This window comes from Lepisosteus platostomus, chromosome 4, assembly GCF_059453375.1.
Source record: "Lepisosteus platostomus isolate fLepPlt1 chromosome 4, fLepPlt1.hap1, whole genome shotgun sequence".
In the NCBI taxonomy this organism is placed as follows: Eukaryota; Metazoa; Chordata; class Actinopteri; order Semionotiformes; family Lepisosteidae; genus Lepisosteus; species Lepisosteus platostomus.
Window position 1 is genome coordinate 62,670,675 of NC_142614.1, and position 23,744 is coordinate 62,694,418.

A 23,744-nucleotide genomic window follows, 5' to 3' on the forward strand; every position below is an offset into this window, starting at 1 on the left:
CTCTGAAGTGAGCCCTTCTCTGGGCCCTTAACAAATTGACTGGGCCACTTGAGGACACTTTCTTATTCTTACAGTAAACCTCAATCATGTACAGTAGCTCTGAATCATTGTCCTGCTGAAAGGGGAATTTTTGGGGTTTTTTGCCTTGTTTCCTCTGAATTGCTAATACTTTACTTTATCTATGTTATCATTAGTCTTGACAAGTTTCCCTGTCCTTGCTTGGTGTTCACAGCTGGATTTTTGCTTGAGATTAACTACCTGACTGAGGGACCTTACAGAGAGAGTTTATTCTCAAATCACTGTTATTGTACGCAAATTACATTCATCTTATTGTGTGGTTCCTAATGCACAGAAATTATTTTAGGTTTGCCACTGCCAAGGTTTGAATACTTACACAATCATCTGGGGTTACAACATTTTATCTATGTATTTTCCATGCATGGTTTAGGTCCACTTAATCCCTTAAGAGGGCACGGTAAATGCAAATAAATACAAACCCTTTCTGAGTGATCATGTTAATCTTGTAGTGAAGCGCTTCTATCCTGATGGGAGTGGAATTATTCAGGATGACAATGCCCCCATCTACAGGGCACGAGTGGTCACTGAATGCTTTGATGAGCAAGGAAACCATAAGCATGAGCATGTAAACCATACTGTATGCCAAGGCCATCCCACTCACCAGCTCTCAACCCAAATGAGCACTTTTAGGAGATTCTGGAGCGGCAGCTGAGAGGTTGCCCATCACCATCAACACAAGACCAAACGATGGAATTTCCTTTGGAAGAATGGTGTTGAACCCCTCCACTAGAGTTCTAGACACTTGTAGAATTTTTGCCAAGGTGCACTGAAGCAGTTCCTCGTGGCTTGTGGCTCGTGGCTTGTGGCTCGTGGCTCGTGGCCAAACACCACATTTCTCTACATCTCTGAATATGACATCATTACTCAATTTTCCTCCCAACTGATAGCTGGTGTGTGGTGAGAGTACTGTGCTCACTTTGAATGCCGTCGCATTATCCAGGTGGGGCTACACATTCGTGGTGGTGGAGGGGAGTCCCCATTATCTGTAAAGTGCTTTAAGTAGAGTGTTCAGAAAAGCGCTATATAAGTGTAAGACATTATTATTATTATTATTATTATTATTATTATTATTATTATTATTATTATTATTATTATTATTATTATTATTATTATTATATGGTGGTGTATCATTTGTTTTGGCAGTTACAAGTACATTGTCTCCTTCTTGTCCTTCTACCAATTGTAACCCCCACAGTGTAAGAAGAAATGTGCTTTAGAACTGATGCCCTATGTAAAAAAACGTTTTACATAGCCGTACAGTACTTATGAGGTATGACAGATTACCATTTTAGCAGGTGGATTCTCTTATTTCCTTGGAAAACCACAAACCCTGTGGCTGTAAATCCCAAGAAAGCAGTAGATCCAGTGAAGTCCTACAGACAAAGCAGGAAATAAACTGATCAAATATAAATTTCAGACACCTTCCCAGTATAATGTATTTATATATCTGCCGATAAAACAACTTTGTGTGCTATATAAGATTTTTTTTTGCTTTCACCAGCATCATCTGAGATAATGGAATTCTCAAATATTGTCATTGTAGTGATTTGAGGCATGTATTATGTTGACAAAAATGCTTTATCTTCAATTTTTTCAGTTCTGGGGATCAATATTGTAGAGTGAAATGAAACAAGGCAGTGCTTTATGGCGGTGATATTACCTTGCACGGGTGAGGGTCAACTCCATAGGTCTCTAAAGTATGTGCTCTCTGTAACAGATTTAGTTCTGCAATGGCAGGACATTGGCCCCTGTAAAAACAGGATTGAGAAGATGAAAAATTTAGAAATGTGAATACCATTCGAGTTTTGGTTGTAGAATTATTACCTTCTTGAGAAGAAGAAACAAAACAATTTTTTAATACAAGATTTTTAGTGAAAATTTATAAAAGCCAGTTTATATCTCTTAAGGTACTATATATACAGTATACAGTACTTATGGTCAATTTTTGTAATATATTTCATTCCCCTCTATGATGTTGGAAAGCAGTTCCTATAACAAGTATTTCATTACTGACAAAAAACAATCATTAAACATCTGCTTAAAAGTACAGTATATCCAGTGCAATAAAGTATAAAAAATGTATATTCATCTGTAAGTATTGTGTTTGACGGCATTTCAGCTGGTGAAACACAGTATAATCTACTCCAATATATTTATAGATTATCTTTTAAATGTAAAACTTGTAAGCTTGAACAGTAGAGGTGAATATGTTGACAAAAAGAGAAAAGTTTATATTGAAAAGAATACAACAAAAATGTATTTTTACCTTCATAACACTACATAATATATCTTGTAGTCTCGAGTAATTTTAACATAAAGAGTAGTATGAGGTGATGGATGCCATTTAGTCCAACTACCATCTTCCAATGTTATCAATCTGAGAATTTAAACTTTACAGAATAATACAAGAGCTTAAAATAAACAGATCTTCTTTACTCAGCGTGGCTCTGATCTAGCATGTTAACAAAAAATCCAATTCCTCAAGTATCTCACCATTTTTAAAATAAATCCATTATCTTTTTAACACACGAATTAAGATATTTCACCATAAAAAGAGATTGTTGTAGTGATTTCACTCCCTGTGTCTATCAAGAGCAATTGAATGTTCCAGGAGACAAGGGGACGAGCATGGACTGGGCAAAGCAGATGTTTGGAAGTGAGCCTATGATGGTGATTTGGATCCAGAATCTGACTGCCACCCATAAACAAAATACTCCAATTGTGTGGCAAATTGTGTCCAAGTCTGGCAACCATATAATGTGAAGGACAGTGATATGCTGGAAAGAGTCTAGAGACGCAGAAACTAAAACATGTTTATGAAAAAATTACACAGTACAGGACAAGGTATGGTCATTCAATTCCATGACAAAATGTTCTAAACTGTTTTGTGGTTGGCTGAATAAATATTTGTACAAAATTCTCAGCTATTTGAAGTAATAGAAACAAGACAAGAAAAATGGAAATTACCCTCTCTCATTTTACCATACTTATATTATGAAACACAAAAATGAAAATACAATTAAATTAATTATATGATACATTAACCTCTTTGACATTATTCAGATCACATACTGAATATAGTGTTACAATATACTTCAAACAGTATCAAGTCAAAACTACCTAAGTTCACTTTTATGAATTTCTGCAATCTTCTTTTCCAGTTTCAGGGTCTGTTTAGGGAACATCTTGAATTCACTCACATAATCTTCAGGATGCTCATCTGAGTCATAATCTCCCAATTCAGCTAAAAGACAATAAACATTATTAGGAATTGCAATGAGTCACTTATTGTATTACAAAATAAACTGAACAGTCTTGAAAAAGTATAGTTAACAAGGCAGAGGTACAAAGGGAAAAAAATCCTTTTTGTTTTTAATTAGTACAAGTGATAATATAAAATGAGTATTTTTTTTACTTAATCACGCATGACCTCCCTGGTCAGCTTTTTGAGTAACCTATTACACTGAAGTCAAAGACATTTATCTGACCCTGGAATTAAATACCCAGCTGGCCTTAAAAAGTCAACCACAATTCCAAAATGTACGGAAGCTATACATCCGAAGCATTCTCCCAGTATATTAATCTGCAGTATTATTCAGGAGTATCTGTCCCTAAAGGCCATTCAAAATCATTAGATTTCACTTGATCAACATTCAAATAAGCATAACAGAACGTTTTCCAAATGTAACCTGAACACTGGACACTGAATATAATCCATTTTAATTCATCCCACATAAAAATAATCCCACATTTCATCAGGATTCCAAAGTGCTCTTCATATATAGGAGGGGACCCAATCCATCCACCTCTGCAGAACATCTTCCAACTGGGTGACACGATAGCTATTGTGAGTCAGTAGCTCCAACACATAGTAAATGAAGTAGAGAAATGGGAAACTGATTCTCTATTTGAATAAAGGGAGGCTAGATTCGAATTTTGATAGGGCAACAATCTTACTCTTTCCAAACAAACACTGCGTTTGTTAATGACTAACCATTCAGGATCTTGGTTTAACGTCTAATCTAAATGATGGCATTTCCAACAGCACAGTGTCCATAGCCACCTTGCTGTGGCACAGGCTAGGAAATTCTAATCCCAGAGGAAGAGCACCACCTACTGCTCCACTAACACCGGTTTTCTGAAAACAAGGTGATCTTCTTGAAAGTTTCCCATCACAGAACCGACCAGGCCCAACCTGGCTTAGCTTCTGCCTAAGACCCATCTAACTATGTCAGAAATTCATTCAAGGCTGATTAATTTAGTTTAATTTGTTCCACTGCCTGTTAAAAAGATGTTATGTGAAATTGGAAGAATTCTGTATTGGATGGGGTATACTGCTTTAACATGGGAGAGTTGAGAACATCATCATATACCTTAAATTATAATTATTTTATCCATATAAAATAGTTCTTTAAACAGCAGCTCAAGGGTTTTATGTTTTATTCCCAGCGTCCTTACAGTGTCTACCTGTTTAAGACTTTAGTTTTCAAAAAAGTCTGAAACTGAACATTCTGGCAAATTAATATCTTCTTCTGGTACATTTTTTTAAAATGCAATGTGGTCTACACTAATATGCAGAATAACATTTTCATATTTCAGTAACTGTTTTGTGAAAAATGTTTTGCTTTAATTATGCTGGCATTTTAAAGCTAAAGAAAAGTGCTAAAATCCTCAGACTTACCCTGGATAATACAGGCTCCCAGGTAGGCAGCATCAGAGAAAGAACACAGCAAACGCCCATGGAAAATATCTCTTTTCAGCTGCAAGTACAAAAGATACCTAGCAAAAGAGAAAAAAAAGTTAAAGTATACTTTTGGCAAAATCATTTCAAAATACCAGGGGAATCTTCCTAACATCAGAATGGAATAATACTTTAATGTACTTTATTACAATAAAAAGTCCCTGACTAGCAAAGTTAATTATAAACATGTTTTTTAAAACTGGAGCCTTAAGCATGGATATAATTTTTTCTGCCAATGATTACAAAGCAAAATAGTAATGGAAAGTGTAGCAGATTACAAAGCTTCTGTCTGCTGAATGTGCAGTACAAGAATAAGCAATAAAGAAAGTAATAGTGTCTAACAAAAAATGTTACACTGAGTTCTAAACATTGTAGCCAACCTAACTGTGTATACAATTTAAATGTTAGCAGAAATATGTTTGACTACAGGGCTTAAAGAAAAGCAAGTTCAGTTCACTTCAGTTTATTTGTTACAAGCACATGTTACAAGCACACGTGGAATGCTTATTTAAGTGTACAGTATGCTCTAATAGAAAGGCATTAAGGAAACACCAAAATATAAACACAGAACAAGTTAAATAACAAGCATTATTCCATGCTGAAAAGAGAAGAAAAAACATAACATTTTAGTTGTGGAGCCTTCTTAGGGAGTGTAAGAAGATAAGAAAAAAATATCAAGAGAAGTAACAGATAATAACATCACTAGAGGGAGCACCACAGTTGAAGAAGGCTTGAGTAAGCTTATTTTTCTATCCACATATACAGTACCAGTGCATTTCATTAAAAAATAAAAGGGTGATTTTTACACGGATTAGCAATGAATAACATGTTAGTATGAATGATAACTTATTATAGAAGTAATGAGATACTGATCTTAAAGAATGAAGGCTCATGTTCAGATACTCCAATGTAATTTATATATAATTGATATATATTGACTCACTGCTACCAATAAAATAACACTGCACAAGTTATTTCTGACTCAGTGATTATTTCTTTAAGTATAACAATTATAAAATCAAATGATTTGAGAATGAAAAACAAAGGGGTCTGCCTTGTCTCCCAATTGATACATTCATTTCCACATTATTTTCAAACAATTTATAATTTTAGTTGTATATTATGTTATAATTAGTTTGGAAATATGCAATACAAACTTGTCTTTCTTAAACAACAGAGTGAATAATTTGAAAATTCACCGGGAAAATTCACCGGGAATTGACTGTTTCAGACGATAGTTACAAACAATTCAGTAAAGACCATCTTTTGATCTGATGAACTTAGCAAATGGATGATATCAAACCAATGGGCATAGCCATAAAAACATGACTGAGTTTGGACAGCCTGCTGTCACCATGGCAACACAGGAGGTCACCAGGGGCTATTCAGTATGTGTTGCTATGACATGGAGAAGTCACAACCCTGAGGACTTCCACTCCCCAATCAACAGAAGGCCAAGGCCAGTACTGCACACCATAAGGATCCACATATTTCTTGTAGTTAACAAAATTAGAAAAAAACTTCAAAGTGTCTTAGAATTCTAAAGACAATAAAATGTTTTGAAAGATAAAGCACAAAATTTAAAAGGTTTATAAAACTAAAATGAGGGATATTTACATATTGAATGAAACAAATTCTACTTAATGATGATCTAATGAGACAAACTACCACACCACACAGTGAAACTCCAAAGAAGAATAAAATGTGACACAGCTGTAGAGGCTGACAGCTTAGATAAGAAAAAAAAATGCCTCTGGAAATGAAAAGGCTCATCAGCCACATTTGTTCCTTAAGCCTAAGGAATAGTGAATTAATATACTGTCTGTCAGTTCAAGATTTTTTCAGTTTTTTTTTCTCTGTGATTGTTTGATGTCTAATTAGGTATTTGGGGAGCTCAGAATCCTTCTCTTACATATACACTCATGGTCAGAATTATTGGCCACTGGGAAAAGTTGTTGAATTATAATTAAAGAGGATCTATAGATTTAAATCTGAAAATATTTTCAAATATGTAAAATATGAAAAATATGTTCTGCTGGCATGTTCTTAAAAATTCCAGCCATCCATTTTGTCGTTGTTTTTGGAAAATGTGTCTAGGTCTAGTGCCTATTTCAGTTATGTGTGATGGTTCACAAAGGGCTTGAACTCGTTCACCTTATCAGAAAAATCTATTTATTGTTTTCTTTGGTAATGTGAAATTTGGTATGGAAATAATATCCACAGTAGGCCAAGTGCTAGTTTGCTAGTCTGCCCTTCTATTATTTTATATTTTTGCCTTTGTTACTTATGTTTGCACAATCCATTTTTATTCTGCTGATAGTGTCCTGTACTTCATTATGTAAAACATTGACATTTCTAGGAAATTCCTTTACAGAATGCTTTTATTGTCAATGATTTGGAAGCTGTGGAATGGCTGATATCATTAAAGAAATTTGTATATAACAAGCATGCTTTCTGTTTCTTTAAACATCATTCATAATATTGCATAAACGCTACATATAGCAAGGTATGAAGCTTACAGTAAACTCTAATATTCAATACTGATTATGTATTGGTGAAGTACATATTTTCAACAACACGGAAGTGTATTAAAAAATGAAAAATATCTTCTGCTTTTGATGTCTGCATCACAGAAAAAATAGGCAGCAATATCTATAGCATTCCCTCACCCTATTCACCAACTAGATAGTACTACTATGCATTTAAGGTTGCAGTGCATTAAATTTTAAACTTGGCTAAAAACCAAGTTTATTTTTAGAATTTCAAAATGCAAGTACTGCTTTCTTCGGAGACCTCTGTAATATAATGCATTCTCTTTCCCAGTTTTAAAATAAAAATCTATAAATTGTCTTGCTAAATTAACCCAGGTAATAATTTTAACCATACTGTACATAATGCAGAAAAAATCTGCACTTTCTATATATGTCAGAAGGTATTTTAATATATAATGTTAACCTGTGTTTTTTGTAATAGTTATACACTTATTAACTGGAGAGCACATCAAAGTGTGCTTGTCCTACAAACATACAGTATTGTCCAAGGATAATGTCATCCACTTCCACCCATCCAGTAACTTTAAGAACAGTCTGTAATTATGCCTCAAGTTACTAGTGTCTAGGAACAGGAGTCTCATTAATGATCGCCCTCCATATACTCACCACCACCACAGACTTCACACAAGCTTTGCTTAGCTCATTCCCTACAGCCCTGAGAAGTTTACCATTTTAAACGTACACTATAATTTAACACTCCAACCCTGCAATTAATTCAAGAATTAGCCAGAGTCTCTTCTCCCTAGTGATGTCTGACGGGCATGTATAAAAAAAACAGCCAAATGCCTCATTCTCAATGATCACTGATACAATCAGCTGCATGGAAAGATACCTCCAAGTACCCCAGCTGACATCACATTCATCTGGACTCCATTTGAAGTACACTAGGTTGGAAAATCCATTATGTTTCTTTTGATTTGTAATGTAAGATTCCACATGCCTTACATTTGTAATGATTTCATTATATGCTATTTGCTAATAATGACAGCAAGAAAAAAGCATGTATACATGCATTAAATGAGTAACAAATGAACATCTTGTTTTTTTAATATCTAATTTTTAAATATTCAGAGGAATCTTCTTCAGGTGTTTTTTTTCATCACCCAGGCCCTCTAGAGAAGACCCCTGAACTATAATAACTCAAATAAACTTCAAGCAACCTAAGATGTCTTTAAAAGACAGTATTTATAAAATGTCTGTCTCTCTTGGAATACACGGAACTGAAAACAGTTGCAGTTTTTCTGCAACTACTTACGAGATTTTTTCCATGCTTTCCAAACTTTTCTTCTGACTGTCAATATACTTTAGGTGCCCCTCAAGGCTATGTGCTTAGCCCCCTGCTCCCTGCTCTCCACTTGTTTATTCACGATTGTGTGGTCAGACTCAACTCCAACTCCATCTACAAGTACACAGATGATACTACCATTGTTGGCCGAATCACCAGTAATGATGAGACAGCCGATATGGAAGAGTTCATGAACCTGGTGGGGTGGTGCTGTGACAATAACCTCTCTCTTAACATCAGCAAAACCAAAGAGCTGAGTGTCGATTTCAGAAATAAGGGCGGGGAGCATACTCATAGTCACATCATCGGGGTGGCTAAAGAGTTATTTAGCAGCTTCAAGTTCCTGGGTACCTTCATTACTAACGATTTAATGAGGGCCCAGCACCTAACTGGAGCTACAAAGTACAATGCCTTTACATCCTCAGGCAGTTGAAAAAATTTGGTCTATCTTCAGGTACTCCTATTACACCTAATGAAAGTGTGCACATGTGTGGCATTACAGTGTGGTTTGACAGCAGTTCGTTGTCTAACAGAAAGGCATTACAGGGGGTGATCGGCTGTCCCGCAAGCTGTCAGGTTATTGAATTCTACCTCTACCACTGACTCACATCTGTGTTTTTTTTTTGCCCACTGATTGCACCGACTTCTTATTTAAGTTTATTTAAGTTGTATGTTATTTTACTTTGTTGTTGCTGCTGTGTCTGTATTTAGGTTTGGTGTTTCGTTGATGTCTTTGTAACTGAACATACGAAGTCCACACAGATAGCACCCCAGGCCCAGAACTGAACCCGTGGCACCAATGCTAATCAGTGCACCACCACACCACCCTCATATATTTTAAAACATAGGAACAAGTAAAAGTTACTTGCACTCTGAAAAGCAGGACAAAAAAAAACTATTTTAGCTCTAGAGACTTCTTCAGGTTTTAGGGACAGAAAGTAAGGTAGGGCTATAAAGCACAGTGGAGGAGGATGACAATCCAGGGAACACATCTCCCTGAATGTTAGTTTTGTCTGTTCTTTAGTGTCTTGGAGCCCTTTAAGTGTCTGGGTGCCTTTAGCAAGTTCTCAAGTTTCTTTCTGGATCTAGATTTTGTTTAATGTTCCCTCTCAGGTCTGGAATCCAATGGGTGGTTACAAATAGCTACAGTCTAAAGTTTAACTGGACTTAATCTGTTGACAGTTTAAAGAGATACTCATATACAGTAGCAAACTTCCTATATTCTGTAGTAAGAGGTCCAGAGTTAGAAAACCCCTCCATTGCCACAACTGTATGTATATCTTACCCTCTTTTGTATATCTGTACACTTTAGAACAGCAGAAAATAATGTTGCAAAACATGTAGTTAAAATTAAATGCATTAGATAACAAAACAGCATGTTTGTTATTTGAAAATCATCAAATTCAGAATTGTTCCTACAGATTAATGTTTACAGACCTATTGCATTTAGTGCAATGCCATGTCATGTGAAATGCCTTCTAATTACAACAAGAGATATAAATGGAATGGAATGTTTTAAAAACACTTTTTTTGTCTAATTTACTACTTCATGTCATTGTCTATTCAAACCAGAGTTAGCAACCCATCTTCGGAGATACAGATGTTAAGATGTCAGATGTCACAAGCCCCCACACCACACCATAAACAAACCATGAACCCCAGTGGCAAATTCCCTGTATCCCTGGGCATTTGATATAGTCCAGCTATTTCAGAACACTGTCAGCCTGTGGGGCTGTTCATTATAATAATAATAAACTTTATTTTATATAGCACCTTTAAAAGGTGGCTTCTCAAAGCGATTTACAGGATGACAATAACAATAAATAAGAAGAGTATAACAATAAATAAGGAGAATACACAAGATAAGACACAATTACAATATATAGAGGAGACCGTGGATGGTGGTACTAAGAAGAGCAGAGGGGTGAAGAATGGAAAGAGTTAAGTAAAGTCTTTTAGACAAGGTGACTCTCTGATATCCTTGGGCAAAGAGTTCCAGAGCTTGGGGGCATAACAGGAGAAGGCCCTGTCACCCATACAATGTAGACGGGCTTGGGGGAGAGTAAGGAGGGCAGAATTTGAAGAGCGGAGGTTTGCGAGGTGGGGAGTAGGGCGATAATAGTTCAGACAGGTACTGAGGTGCCAAGCCATGCTGAGCTTGGCACCTCAGTCTACACGGAATTTGATCGGAAGCCAGTGCAAGGACTCCAGGACAGGAGTAATGTTAACACTTGCACTAGACCTGGTCAGGATTCTGGCTGCTGAATTTTGGACATAGGACGTTTGAATTATAGGTTTATACAGCCAAATCGGTCCTCTCCAGACACTGTCATCTGCTATGGAAGCACTGAAGAGGAGTTATATGGCACAAAGACACATAGTATGTAAAACATCAGTATGTTCAAATGCACTGCTCCCATGGTAAAGCTTATCTGAAAACTATAGTTGAATATGGGAGGCATGTATTGGATTTCATAAAAGATTTATAACTATTTCATTTATATATAACTATAACATGTCATTACCTTGAAAGAGTTTTACTCCGAATTTGAAATTCCTAACCCTAATTCACAACGTGCTCCAAAAAACATACAGGAACAGCAGTGATTAAAGTGGTGTGTTTAACCTACAGTGGAGGTAACAAACTTTGTTTTAAATTGAACTGCTGGGAGGCCTAATGTAACAGTTCTGATCTGTCATCGCATTTTTGTTTTTGTAACATTTTTTAATGGATAGATGTATTACTTTCATTGAGAATCTTTCATTGTAGTCAAAGGTCTTTTAAAACAATATCCATTCCAAAGATAATACTGACAACTTTGAATGATAAAACGTCAATAACGTATCGTCAAATCTTTCAGTGTAAGTATTGTATTAAACTGTCAGAAGTAAAATTAAGTCGAACATTGGGAATGCATTCTTTTCCATTGTGCATTGGACTGTGATCAAAAGCAATGTCCCCTCCTCGCTTTCAACACCACTCCAGAGATTAACCACTCTCACACCATCAAAAAAAACCCAACAATTTCATAATGTATTTACTTTGAAATACTTCAGACTGGTCCTTGGCGTCATAAAACTGATAAGGTTTAATTGATGCTTGACGAAAATAAAAAAAAATGCAAAGAATACAGCACCAGATTTCATAACTAATCTAATCACAGTAAGGCATGCACAAGCCTTTGATGTTAATTCAGTTGTCTTTTGGGCCGTTCCAAATGCACTGCGCTAAATGACAGTGTTATTGAAGTGACATTCATGCCACATGTACAGTATATCCTTTTAAAGTTGGTCCAGCAGCAGGCCAAAGTGGCTTTGCTATTTGACCTCTCACACTTGAGTATTTGATTATAGGCATGTAAGATTACTCATTTCTAGCAAACCACCATTTCTTCTGCGCCTTTATGGAATGGAAACTACATAAAATTAATTATTTGGGAAAACAAAATATTTGCACTCTTTATCTGAAGTGTTACCACAAACTATAGTCTCCAAAAACGTTTAGATTTAGATTTAAAAATAAACTTTTTAGTTTTAGTCTCTAATAACTGAAAAAAATTATGAATGAATCAATTCCTTTTGGAAAAATAACACTAGCGAGACATGATTCTGTTTTATTTTAAAATGTGTCAAATGCACAGACCACTTTCAAAATGTCTCATACAGTAGCTATTGTTTACTAAGATTTTGTAAGACCTTTGCTTTTGTTCAGTCATACTTGTTATTACTGTGTTTCTCAATGCAATCCTCATGAGCCGTAGTTTGGCAGGCTTTGGAAGTTTTTTAAATTACAATTTCCTTTAAAGAAGCAAAAATATTTCAGTTATTCAAATTAAGTGAGAAATTAGTTCAATTATCTAAGACCTCTGTTGGAACTAAAACATAGGACTGTCTGGCCCTTTAGGACTAGAGATAAAGTACTCTGTGTTATTCTTCCTTTGAAAATTGATTTTAACAATGCTCTAGGACAGCAGAAACACAGAAAGTGTCAGTTCAAAAGATTAGTATTTATTAATAATTTTCCAGCTGTTTGTACTGGATTTCTGTGTAATAACAAATCATTACTGTAGTGCAATAAGATTATTCTAACGACTCAAGATGTTTTTTTTAATTCATTCAATATGTATACTGTACTGTAATTGAATTTTTTCTAAATGACTGAAGAAGAATTTTTGTCAGAAATGACCTTGAACAAATAAGTTTTATAAAAAACATTTTAACCCTGTGTTCAACAAACGTGCTTTTTTGGTGTGTTAAATATTACGTTTTTTGTGATAATGAAATCTAGAGCCAATGAGGCATTGGAAATCTGAGTATTTTATCTTTGCAATGTTTTGCTTTGCATACAAATTATTTATCTTTTTGCGGATATCTGAATGTATTCCAAAACCATAACATTACTTTGCTCATTAAATTCATTTTCAAAGGGAGCAATTTACTGTATGGAATGTGACTTAAATTCCTCAGGGCAACTTACTGTTTCTTCTCAACCTTTATCTTATTATTAAGCAATTGTTTTCTAAAACTATGCACTTATTCTTTCACAATTTAATTGAATATATTGTACTCTTAAATTTACTTTGATAGAATGATTGACATTTGTCTTTTTGACAAAACTCAAACTAGCAAGAAAGGGCTTTACTTGAGAGATGCTATTTAGCTACTGTATGTATACTTACAGTACATCACAGAGATCAAATCAGTCACGTACTTTGAGTGGCTGCATTTTTTATTTTAAATTCAAAAATGAAATTTGAAAATATTGCAAAAAAATGTTTTGTGTGATCTTAGTTCTTATAAACGTGTTGTTCTTTGCAATGCCTTTGAAGATTTTTGTGTCTTTTTTGTGCGGTTATATAATGGTCAATGAAGGTAATGTACTGTATAAAATAATATATATATAAAGCTACTGTAACTAAATTACGAGATATATACATGCTTTTATGTCTAATGTTCATTCTCAAGCAGATTCCAGCTTTTCACCAAACATTGACATTTGACAAATGGGGCATTGTGTAACCATCTGTATTTTCCATCTGGTCATACAGCAGATTGTTCAAAATAACTCTGTTAAGAATTAATGATGCAAGAAAAACAAACATGCAGTTTATCACTTGTCTTTTACACAGACAAACTATATTTTAAACCAAAGCCTATAGTATTAACCTTAGAGGTCAAAATCTCTCCACCCCTGTCTCTAAATCTTCCTAATTTCTGCAGAACTATTTGTAACACACCATACAAGTAACAATGAGTTTCTTTCTATAATTGTTTTGTTATATTTTAAAATAATATTTCTTGAAAACGAATTTTTGACAAGAGTAAGAACTACATCTAACTATGTAAAGTACCAGGTAAATATATAAATAAACATAGTGAATTTGGAATTTACTGAGCTTAGCAAGAACAGTCTGTTTTCTTAAAGTGCAAAACATGTAGCAGAATCTTCATCTTTCTTTCCCTGAAGCTTTTTTTAAATCACTGATACTGAGTTTAGTTTCAGTTTAGTTTCATTCCGACAAAATACACATGATGACACAAACACATTGCACTACTTGACAGTACAAACATTACACTTCTAAGAAGACCCATGAATTTGATCATCTGAAGATCTGTGTTCCATTTATCCTTTTCATTACTTTAACTACCTAAAAGAGGTTACAAAATCTTGAAAGCTTTTGATTTATCCCTTCTGTGAAGTTTACTGTATTTTAAAAATCCCTGTTTTCTCTCGTTGTTTTTCCATCTGGGTACAATTGCCTTTTGAGTAGCCCTATTCTACAGTACCACTTTATGGTTACTATGACAATGTAAATAGTACAGCTGTACAGTCACATGCTCATTTTATTTTACTTATTTTTCTTCTCCTGTCCTTTGCAGATGAGAGTTATTATTAGTAACATAGCCAAATCAAATACCTGGTAAGCTCTTCTTTTATCTTCATGGGTTCATGGGGGTAGAATTTCACCCTAAAGCACATGGTATATGGTGAATGAGCTGAAAAAGAGCATATAAGAACAGATAATCAAAAAAAACTTATTCCTAAAGTGGGTCTTATCAAAAGTAAACCACAGTTGAATCACAATTGTATTGGTCTTTTTTACAAATGGTAAACAACCTGTGGTAACAGGACTCTGCATTCTCAATGCCCGCATCTTGCAGATTCTTCTCATTTGGTTCATTACTTCCAAGCTTTTATTTACTAATTTGTAATAATTACTGCCTTAATTAGGAAAACATTCATCATCTTTAGTAGTTTATTCAAGATTCCAATAAAAAGGCATTCCCAATTCCAGTCCTCCGAGCGTGCAATCCAGTGGTTTTCTTTCTCCTCAAGTTAGAAGTAGCTCTTCTCCAGGGAAAAGTGTTAAATTGATTCAATAAAAACTAATTGGAGTAATTTGGAGTAATTTATCCCTTCTTCAAAGCCTTAAGTTGTTGAAGATTTATAGAGACAGAAAACCAGATGGTTTTCTGAAAGTCTAGAGTTGGGGAACCTTGCAACTTGAAGGATTGTGGGTCTGCAGGACCAGAGCTGGAGATTGTTGATTTAAACATTCATAGCATTGTTCCAAACTCCTGCAACCTTTTACATAAAAATACATCAAGTATTTTGAATACTTCCCTCGTAATACTGTTCTTTAACCCTGTTAGAGTACAACATCCCTCTAAGAATGATAATGTATCAGGTCACTCTGGACTGATTCTAGAGAGGCAATACTGTATTAGAACTGTGGAGTGTGTTTGAAAGGTCCTGCTTTAAAAGTGAATGCGAGAGTGTCTTAAAAGGTTTTCAGTATTTTACCATGCAGTTATAAATTACCCCCCCCCCCCCCACTCGCACCTTTAAATAAAACAAACACACATTTTACTTATTGAAAAGGGATACACCTGAGACTCATTTACATATTTAAAATCCCATTAATGACTACTAAAATACATCTCTGTTTCTTTTTTTTTTTTTACATATTTATTAATGTTTGAATCCGTGACTCCCTGGAAAAAGGAATTTTCTCGACGGAGATTTCAGTGAAAGAAATCCTCTTTCTTCTCTGTCATCCTTTAGAGAACTCATTTTACCCACCCTTAATCAGATTGATAAAAAAATATCAGAAAGTCATACATAATCAGTTAATTGCTTAGTGCTGTTAAGGGTCTTAGCCAACTGGAGGCAATCCAAGACGCTCTGGGCACAAGACAGGACTTCTCTTTGAATAGGCTGCCAGTTAATTGCAGGACACACACAAGCAAGCACAAGGAGTCATTTTAGAGACACTAATTACTGTACCTAATAACCTAGCCAGCACTCATGGAAAAGCCACACAAACATGGGAACTTCACACACAAAAGGTAGCCCAGACCTACAACAAGCCCGGGGCCCAAGTGCTGCTAGGCAGCAGTGTTAATCACCAAACCACCATGCTGCGCTAAAAGCAGATACCTTAGGAAAACGATCACTGAAAAGGTACATGCTGCTGTATATTCTGATTAAGAAAGAAAAATGTATTGGAGTGGAAAATTCCAGTTAATGGATGGAGTTAAATGGGGTATTAACAATGAGGTTAAAATGAGTTTTAGTAAAGCAGTTATTAAGTAAATTATTTAGAAAATACATTTTTTATATAGAATACTTTCAAAACACACTGAAAAGGTTTAATATTTGAGCTGTCTTTTTACATTTTTAAAGCGTCTTTCTGCAAAATCTGTAAATTTAGTTGGATTTCTCTGTGAGATAATTAAAAAAGACTTCTCCTTCAAATGTGAAAATCATGTAAGTTGTAAAGTTAGTTTTACCACATTATGATTGATATGAATTATTATGAATTATATCAAAGACACCGACAGCATATTTTAAAAAAATGATCCAGGGAAAATAAATAAAATACTATCCTTAACAAGTATAATAGGTCACAGATCTTTAGAATCATCTTTAATTCAAAGGTATCTGCAAGCCTACACACATATTCACCACAATATCATATCCTTTAGCATGGTAAAATGTTACCAGAAACAGTTCTCTTATCATTTTCAGGGATGATACCATCAAGACATAAAGGGAAGTTGATTGATATTAAGCCTTGTTTTTGCATATTTACATAAGAACATTCCAAATGAGAGGAGGCAATCAATCTATATAATGCATCTTGTTGCTGGTAGCTAAGTGATTGAAGGATGTCTTCTTTTTTTAAACAAGACAGACTTAAACAACATGGAACAACATGGATGGACAGCCTTTTTCCAGATTCTGACAAACCTCTGTATAAAGGTGTCTCCTGTTTTCAGTTTTTAAATATGCATGGCTTTTCACTAGTCAGAGGCACAAGAGTACAGTTGCACAAGAGTACAGTGAGGCTGCAAATCATTGGCACCCATCACTACTTAACAAAGCATAACCTCTGCAGTTTAAATGAATCCTCCTTCTACACACACATATTTGCAACCAGCTACAAAAAAGTAAGTCTATAATTTTTTGTGGTAAAATGTGAAATGCAGACCTGGTGTATAACACTGCAATGCAATGAAAACATCAGATAATTGTCACAATCTTTTTGCAAGGTTAAAACCAAGCTTATTTATACATGTGCATATATATAAACAAAATAATGTCCGTGCAGTTTTTGCATTGACAATAATTTCAAGTTGTAAACATAAAACAGACAATTGTGTGTCTTCTTTCTAAATGTGCTGTCATTCTAAAACTGAGTACATTATTTTTTAGGAAAGCTTAAACACCCTCAGGACAATTTTCAGAAAGAGGCAAAAAAAGGTCTAGGTTACAAAATGATGCCTAAGTCCTGATTAGTGTAAATTAATATTTAATTTACTTATGGTTACATGAGACATGCATTTATGTAATTAGAAATTCACAACTTTTAGAAAATGTTATGTGACCAAGCTCATATTGTGCCTCTTTCTTTTCCCCTTTTTTATTGCTTAAAATTCTACTTTTCAGGTAGTCCTGAATAAAACATTGATGAATCAAGCACTTACTAAAAAACAGATTTCACATTAAATAAAACTGAGACATGTACCATTGGATTAATAATTAGAATATTTCAAATTAACTAATAATTCTAAACACTGGGGTAAACAATTGCAGGGTCAAATAATTATAGACATCCTGTGCCGATATCTTTATAACCAGACACTAATGACTCTCAACCAGGACCTTCTAAACATATTCAAATGTGCTGTAAACCATAAAATACCTAATCCTTTTCAGTGTTTCAGTCTGTCACAGAAATAAGCCTGTACCATCTGGCCAAATGTTTTAAAGCAACGTCTATTTTTAACAGACACAGAAAAAAAGCCACCAACACTTACATTTCATTTGCTTCACAATGCACTTGTTGGGCTCCAGCCAGTGCTGAAAGAGAAAAATGGACAGAGCATTAGTTCATCTAAAGAGTTTCTTAGCAAAAATAATTTATTGAGGTAGCAAGTTTTGGATGCTTCACATTTCTGCAGAGTCAGTGCAGAAAGTAAACATTGTAGCATTTCTGAAAATTCAGCCACAATGCAGTGAAGTTATGGTAAACAAAAGAAGATTCTGATATAAATGTGTGATTATTTTTTTGTCAGATATGACTGGGAAAAAATTTAACCCCCCTTTATGAAATGTAGTTTAAAAATGTGTTAATGGTAAATTTGAATGTGATATTAATATCCTGATTACATTTCAAATGTACATTTTAATTTTCCAAGCCATAAATTTTTATTTATTTTCATCTTTTGAATATGGAAAAGTAATACCCAAAGAAGGTTACAGAACGCTGACAATCCAAAATAATTTGAGTTTAATTACATTAAAGCAGCATTGCAGTTAATGAGGTTCATAGGCAGTGCTTTGCAAAATTATTTGCCCCTTTCCAATTATGTCCCATTATATTGAATTACAAATTATACAAAGTGGTTAACCAAAACTTGAATGCTAAACATTTATGGTAAGCTGGTTAGCTAAAAATGCTACAGAGGTATATTCACTTTCAAAAAACAGAGGTACATACATCATTAAGTAAATCAACAAAATGGAGCCCCTAATTGGAAGGGGGTGTACGCAGTATACAACAGTAACGGATTATGTTTGAACTGGAATTTGGTAAGAATGCCAATATGTTTTTTTTTTTTGGAAATGGAATGTCACCAAACAGAAATAAATGATGAACTAGAGCTTTAATTTCTGTGACAGTTAATGGATGAGTTGGACGCTCTTCAAAAATGTCCACATGCTGAAGAAACTATTATTTAAAATTTAAAAGCATTTTAATTGAGAAATGTTGCAACATTGTTGCACATTAAAACAGAAAATCAAAATTTAAATTTAAATGGCACACTGAAACGTATTTGCATGTACTTAATGTTGGCAATCAGTATTCTTTTATGTGACTCAAAAGCTTTCCACTCAATGGAACAAAGAGTAATGTACCCAAGAAATGTCAAAATGAATATCACTGATTATACAAACTTTACTAAGATAATTGAATTCTAAATCTACTTAAACAGATGGTCACAATTATGAAGTATCTACAGGTCGCTTAGCAGAGGGTAAAGGGTTTGTGTTTCATTATGACTCTAAATGCATGACCAGACTAGTTTCACTAAAATCAGACAAAAAACATGAGAAAAGATAAGATGGGGTTTCCAGACTCTTGGACTTAACTTGACAGGATGAAATTAAAAAAGCCAGTAAAAGTATACACTGGAAGACACACTCTTTAGATTGTATGGCAGAATGTTTACAGTAAGTCTAGCTGAGCCGTCCAACAAGGGTTGGAGTGTTTTGAAGAGAAAAGCGGACTAGTGAATAATATCTTCTGCAATGTCTCTTTTGAAAAGATAATTAATTTTCATACAAATAATAATTTACTATAATTCTTTTTTTGTAGTAATATTTTCATGTCTAAACTGAGCTGTATAGATCAGCTAACATTTTATGTGTTCGAGTACTTATTTATTTATCCATTCTATACATATTATTTATGCACATCTGTCCCTTAGCTAAAGGTAAATATACTATATATTAACTATATATTTAACAATCAAGAACACAGGACTCAAGATTAAATTTATACAGAATATCCAGCCAAACGTTAGCTTTTCCACACAGATTTAATGTGTATGTGGGCATTGTATGTAAATCTAAACAATAAAAGAAACAAACTAAACACTATGACTTTGTGCATAATTCAAAACAACATAATTAAATCTCACATTTGACATATTTCAAATAGATTTTTATATTTTTTTCTTTTTTGAATCACAAATAGAATGAGACTTTTGTTTCCAACTATCGTCTTCTACCTTGCTTTAAGAAACATATACTTTGTATCACAGTCTTATTATAAATAATAAGGGCAAATTTTAAAATTGAAATGGACAATTACTATACTTTTCACAATCCTTAATTGGACAATCCAACTTGTAAATAAAGTAAATTTTACCACTATGATTCCAATATGAACATAACAGAGGTGATAATGTACACTTTTCCAAAGTATGTACTTTTTTTAGATAACAAAAACTGTTTGGGGAAGTGATGTGGCACTGAAAACACATTGTGAGCAAAAAGACACCTGGGAAAGTACCTAAGTTAAGTGCTGCACAACAAGCTGAGATTACCCTGGCTGTGCTAGTTGTGCACTCCCATTGTACCTCTAAGAAAGGTACTTCATTCACCTTACTCAAATACATATACTGCTGTGTAAACTGATCTAGAAGTCATCATTGTTCTCAACTAACTCTTCTTAGTAACTAAAGTTAATAATAACGAATGTCAAAAATCAGTGCACAGAAACAAGCCACTAATAGTTTTACAGGGGATTCTAAAATGTTATATAGAGTACATGTACCTGACAAAACATTATGATGGACTGTGCAAAGATGTTTTTTACATAACAAGGTTTCTTGTCTATCAAAAGAATGGAATTCTCACACATTTAAACAAACAAAAGGAGGGAAAAATCTTTAAGGTAAGAAACCTATCTGACCAAAATATAAAACAATCAAGTGATGAAAGAATTTTTGTTCCAGCCTGATTAATTTTGCATTTTGTAACATAGTAACAGATTAAAATGATTTCTTTCAGACTTTATTATTCTTTCTGTATAAAAAGAAATATTTGAATAAATCTATTATTTCTTTTAGAATAAATGTTTATCACTGATGTAGGTGTACAGTTTATTAACAATATTTTTATGTTTTTACTTCAGTTTAATCCTTTTTTTAAATAAATACATAAATAAAGGCATCATTCCAGTATGGTACATTTTTTTATCATTTATGAGTCATGTTGTTTCTCTCACCAATTAAAAACAGGTTCTCTGTGTTCAGGATTCAGTACTACGTCTCCTGGGCTTAACGGTGCATAAATCTAGCATATAAGCATTAATATTGAAATATAAAGAGATGTAAATAATTTACAATTAGTTACTAGGATCGGCAGATAGAGGGTTGTTTCCGAGAAACATCAGATATATTGGGAAACTACTGTGGAGCTTTCCTGTCTCACATTTCCATGGTAACCAAACCTAAAACTGTCAGAGCTTATGCTTTTACCATGTTTTCAAGTCATTCATGAAAATGGGCAAACAAAAGAGTTCTTTTTTGTCCCTGAAGCTGATCCCACATCAGTAAATTACAGCAGAATCGAATAAAGGAAGATTAGCTATTTTATTTCCACAAATCTAAAAACAGTATGAAGCACAAGCACCATCCCCATGGCAAAATACAAAACGTCACTCTTACAAGTTAAAAGGGAAAAAAAGAGCGCTAAATAGTGGATTACAGTCCAGTGAGTGAGAGGATTAATTTGTAGGAGTATGTAGGAGGCGTTCAGCTGTCATCAATGTTTCCATGTAGGAGTAAACTAGGAGGCTGAGACATACTGTACAATGACCAGCTGTAAGGCAGTCCCAGACACACTTTCTCTTGCTGTGGAATTGTTTTAGAGAAAGGCACATAGTTCTAAGCCACCCATGCAATAAAATAACAATACTTTCTCTATGATGGCAGATAAATACCTCATGTAATACACATAAAATTAACCTCACAGAAGGGCCTTTATGAATACTCACACTTTGCAAGCTTCCAGAAACGGCGGTCAGAAGGATTCAAATAATCTCTTGAAAAATGAAACAAGCAACATCAGACCCTCATAGTTATCCACCTATATTGAGTCAAGTATAGGAACCATTGCTTGCTACAGTAGATCCCTCTGTCAGGGTAAAATGCTTAAAAGGACCTATTTGACATTTTACAGTTTTTTCAGTCATATGAAATGTGTCATTTACTGTCTGAATGATGTCTTCAAGACTTTCCTCTAGCTTACTCTTTGAAAAAGGAAAGGTGTGTACCGTAATCACCACCATTCCATGGCAAAAGAATTGTGTTGAATACATGGATATATATATAGGCTGATTAAAATTTGGGTCTCTAATTCCACCTATTTTAATTCCTTTGTGAATTACAGACTTCTTGTATGACAGCTTTAACTGCCTTTAATCATTTTACTTTTAGTGGTAATGTCTGCAGTGTTGTCTTTTGGAGGACAGGCACATCGTCAAGTTTGCTGATGTCCTTGTCAGTCTCCTCTAAGACATAGACTCTGATCATGGGCCTGAGGTGGATTATTTTGTTGAATTGTGTCAAAAACCAAAGATATGATCACTGATTATAGAAAGCAACCACTAGCTGCAAACCCAACAGTCTTTGAGAAGTAAGAAATTGAAATTGCCAAAAGTTAGAAATAGCTTAGCACTACTGCTTATTACAACCTAAGCTTTGAGGAAAAGATGGATGCCACATGTAAAAAGAGCCAACATCGATTGTTCTTCCTGAAAAAACTTTCTTTATTTTGTGTGTAGTACAACAATTACTTCAGTCTATAGAACTTTTTATTGAACCTAAGGTTCACAATAATCACAATTATCAATGCACAAGAGCTACAGCTGTCAGAAATCTATGTAGAAGGCCAGTATAATCATCGATGGTCATGAGCACCACGAATTTGAGCTCCTTCCACCTGGGTGTCAATTTAGACTACCCACTTTCAAGTGCAATAAAACTAAGTTAACTTATTCCCACAGCTATTAACCACTTTAATTTGTACAATTGATTGTATGTTTTTCTTTCTCATCATAAATGTATGTCTCTTATTTGTTAATGGGCTCATGTTGTGATAAATGTATTGTGAATTACTGTACCTTTTACTGTACCTGCCTGCAATGCAAATTTCCCATCTGGGACAGTAAGTCTCTATCTGTCATTTTTCCAACCGAAAATATAAGTTTTGTATCATTTTAAATTACAAAGAAAGTCAGGCGAATCTTGCACAGTCAATGAAGGCACTGGGGTTCAAGCAATTTATATTATTTAATTGTTAGAGGTTTTTGTTACCTACCCTCTGTTTTTCAGGGTCAACATATCTGATGCCAAAGTAGTCCTTCTCCAGGAGGCTGTAATGGTTGCAAACATGGTCCAAAAGAAACTGGCCTTTTGTATCTCTCTGCAGAAGAATGACAAGAGAAGAAAACAAAATGAGAAATAATTAACAATGGAAAATTCCTTCTCTATAGTGTGCAAAGACATCCATATTTTATCAGCAGTACTTCTTTATTACCCCTATTCCAACCCTGCCTCTAAGTGAAGCAAATAAGGCATGAAATAAAATCATTGACAGCTACTATTGACAGTAAGATTCAATGTAAGCCACACGGTGACCTATTTGTATGGCTTGTATTATTCGTTTTGCTTAACAATGAGTATTAAATATTTAATAAAATACATATGGCATATGAGTTACAAAACATACAGTAAATATGTATGTCTAAATATCAAGCAATGTGCTTTTTTCCTTTATAAAATAATAGGTAATTCATTATAACAATGCAGTTATTGCATGAAATACGGTATTGAACAATGTAAGGCTTCTCTCTCTGTAGAAAACTCTAATTTCTATGTAGTCACTCAATCAAGTTTTCTTAGATCTCAGAAGATGACTAATGTTAGCCCAGTCACAAACAAGTCAGAAAAGGAAAATCAGACAACATAAAGCACAATGTCATTATTTTGTAATAATTTTATATTGTTT

The 23,744-nt window shown here is 34.2% G+C and overlaps 1 protein-coding gene across 5 annotated transcripts in view; it reads right to left on the minus strand.

The window, feature by feature from the left end:
- Nucleotides 1–23,744, minus strand: part of frmd3 (FERM domain containing 3) — a 94,980-nt gene that overhangs the window by 25,512 nt on the left and 45,724 nt on the right. For 4 of the 5 annotated variants that reach the window (XM_088630180.1, XM_088630178.1, XM_088630177.1 and 1 more), the window contains exons 2-8: nt 23,055–23,159; nt 17,981–18,023; nt 14,575–14,653; nt 4,760–4,857; nt 3,199–3,322; nt 1,739–1,826; nt 1,363–1,451 (exon numbers count right to left, since the gene is read on the minus strand). In XM_088630180.1, the coding sequence (XP_088486306.1) occupies nt 1,363–1,451; nt 1,739–1,826; nt 3,199–3,322; nt 4,760–4,857; nt 14,575–14,653; nt 17,981–18,023; nt 23,055–23,159 (626 nt within the window). Of the gene's footprint in view, nt 1–1,362; nt 1,452–1,738; nt 1,827–3,198; nt 3,323–3,827; nt 3,953–4,759; nt 4,858–14,574; nt 14,654–17,980; nt 18,024–23,054; nt 23,160–23,744 lie in introns of those variants that run through there. The other variant, XM_088630182.1, reaches the window with a different exon arrangement.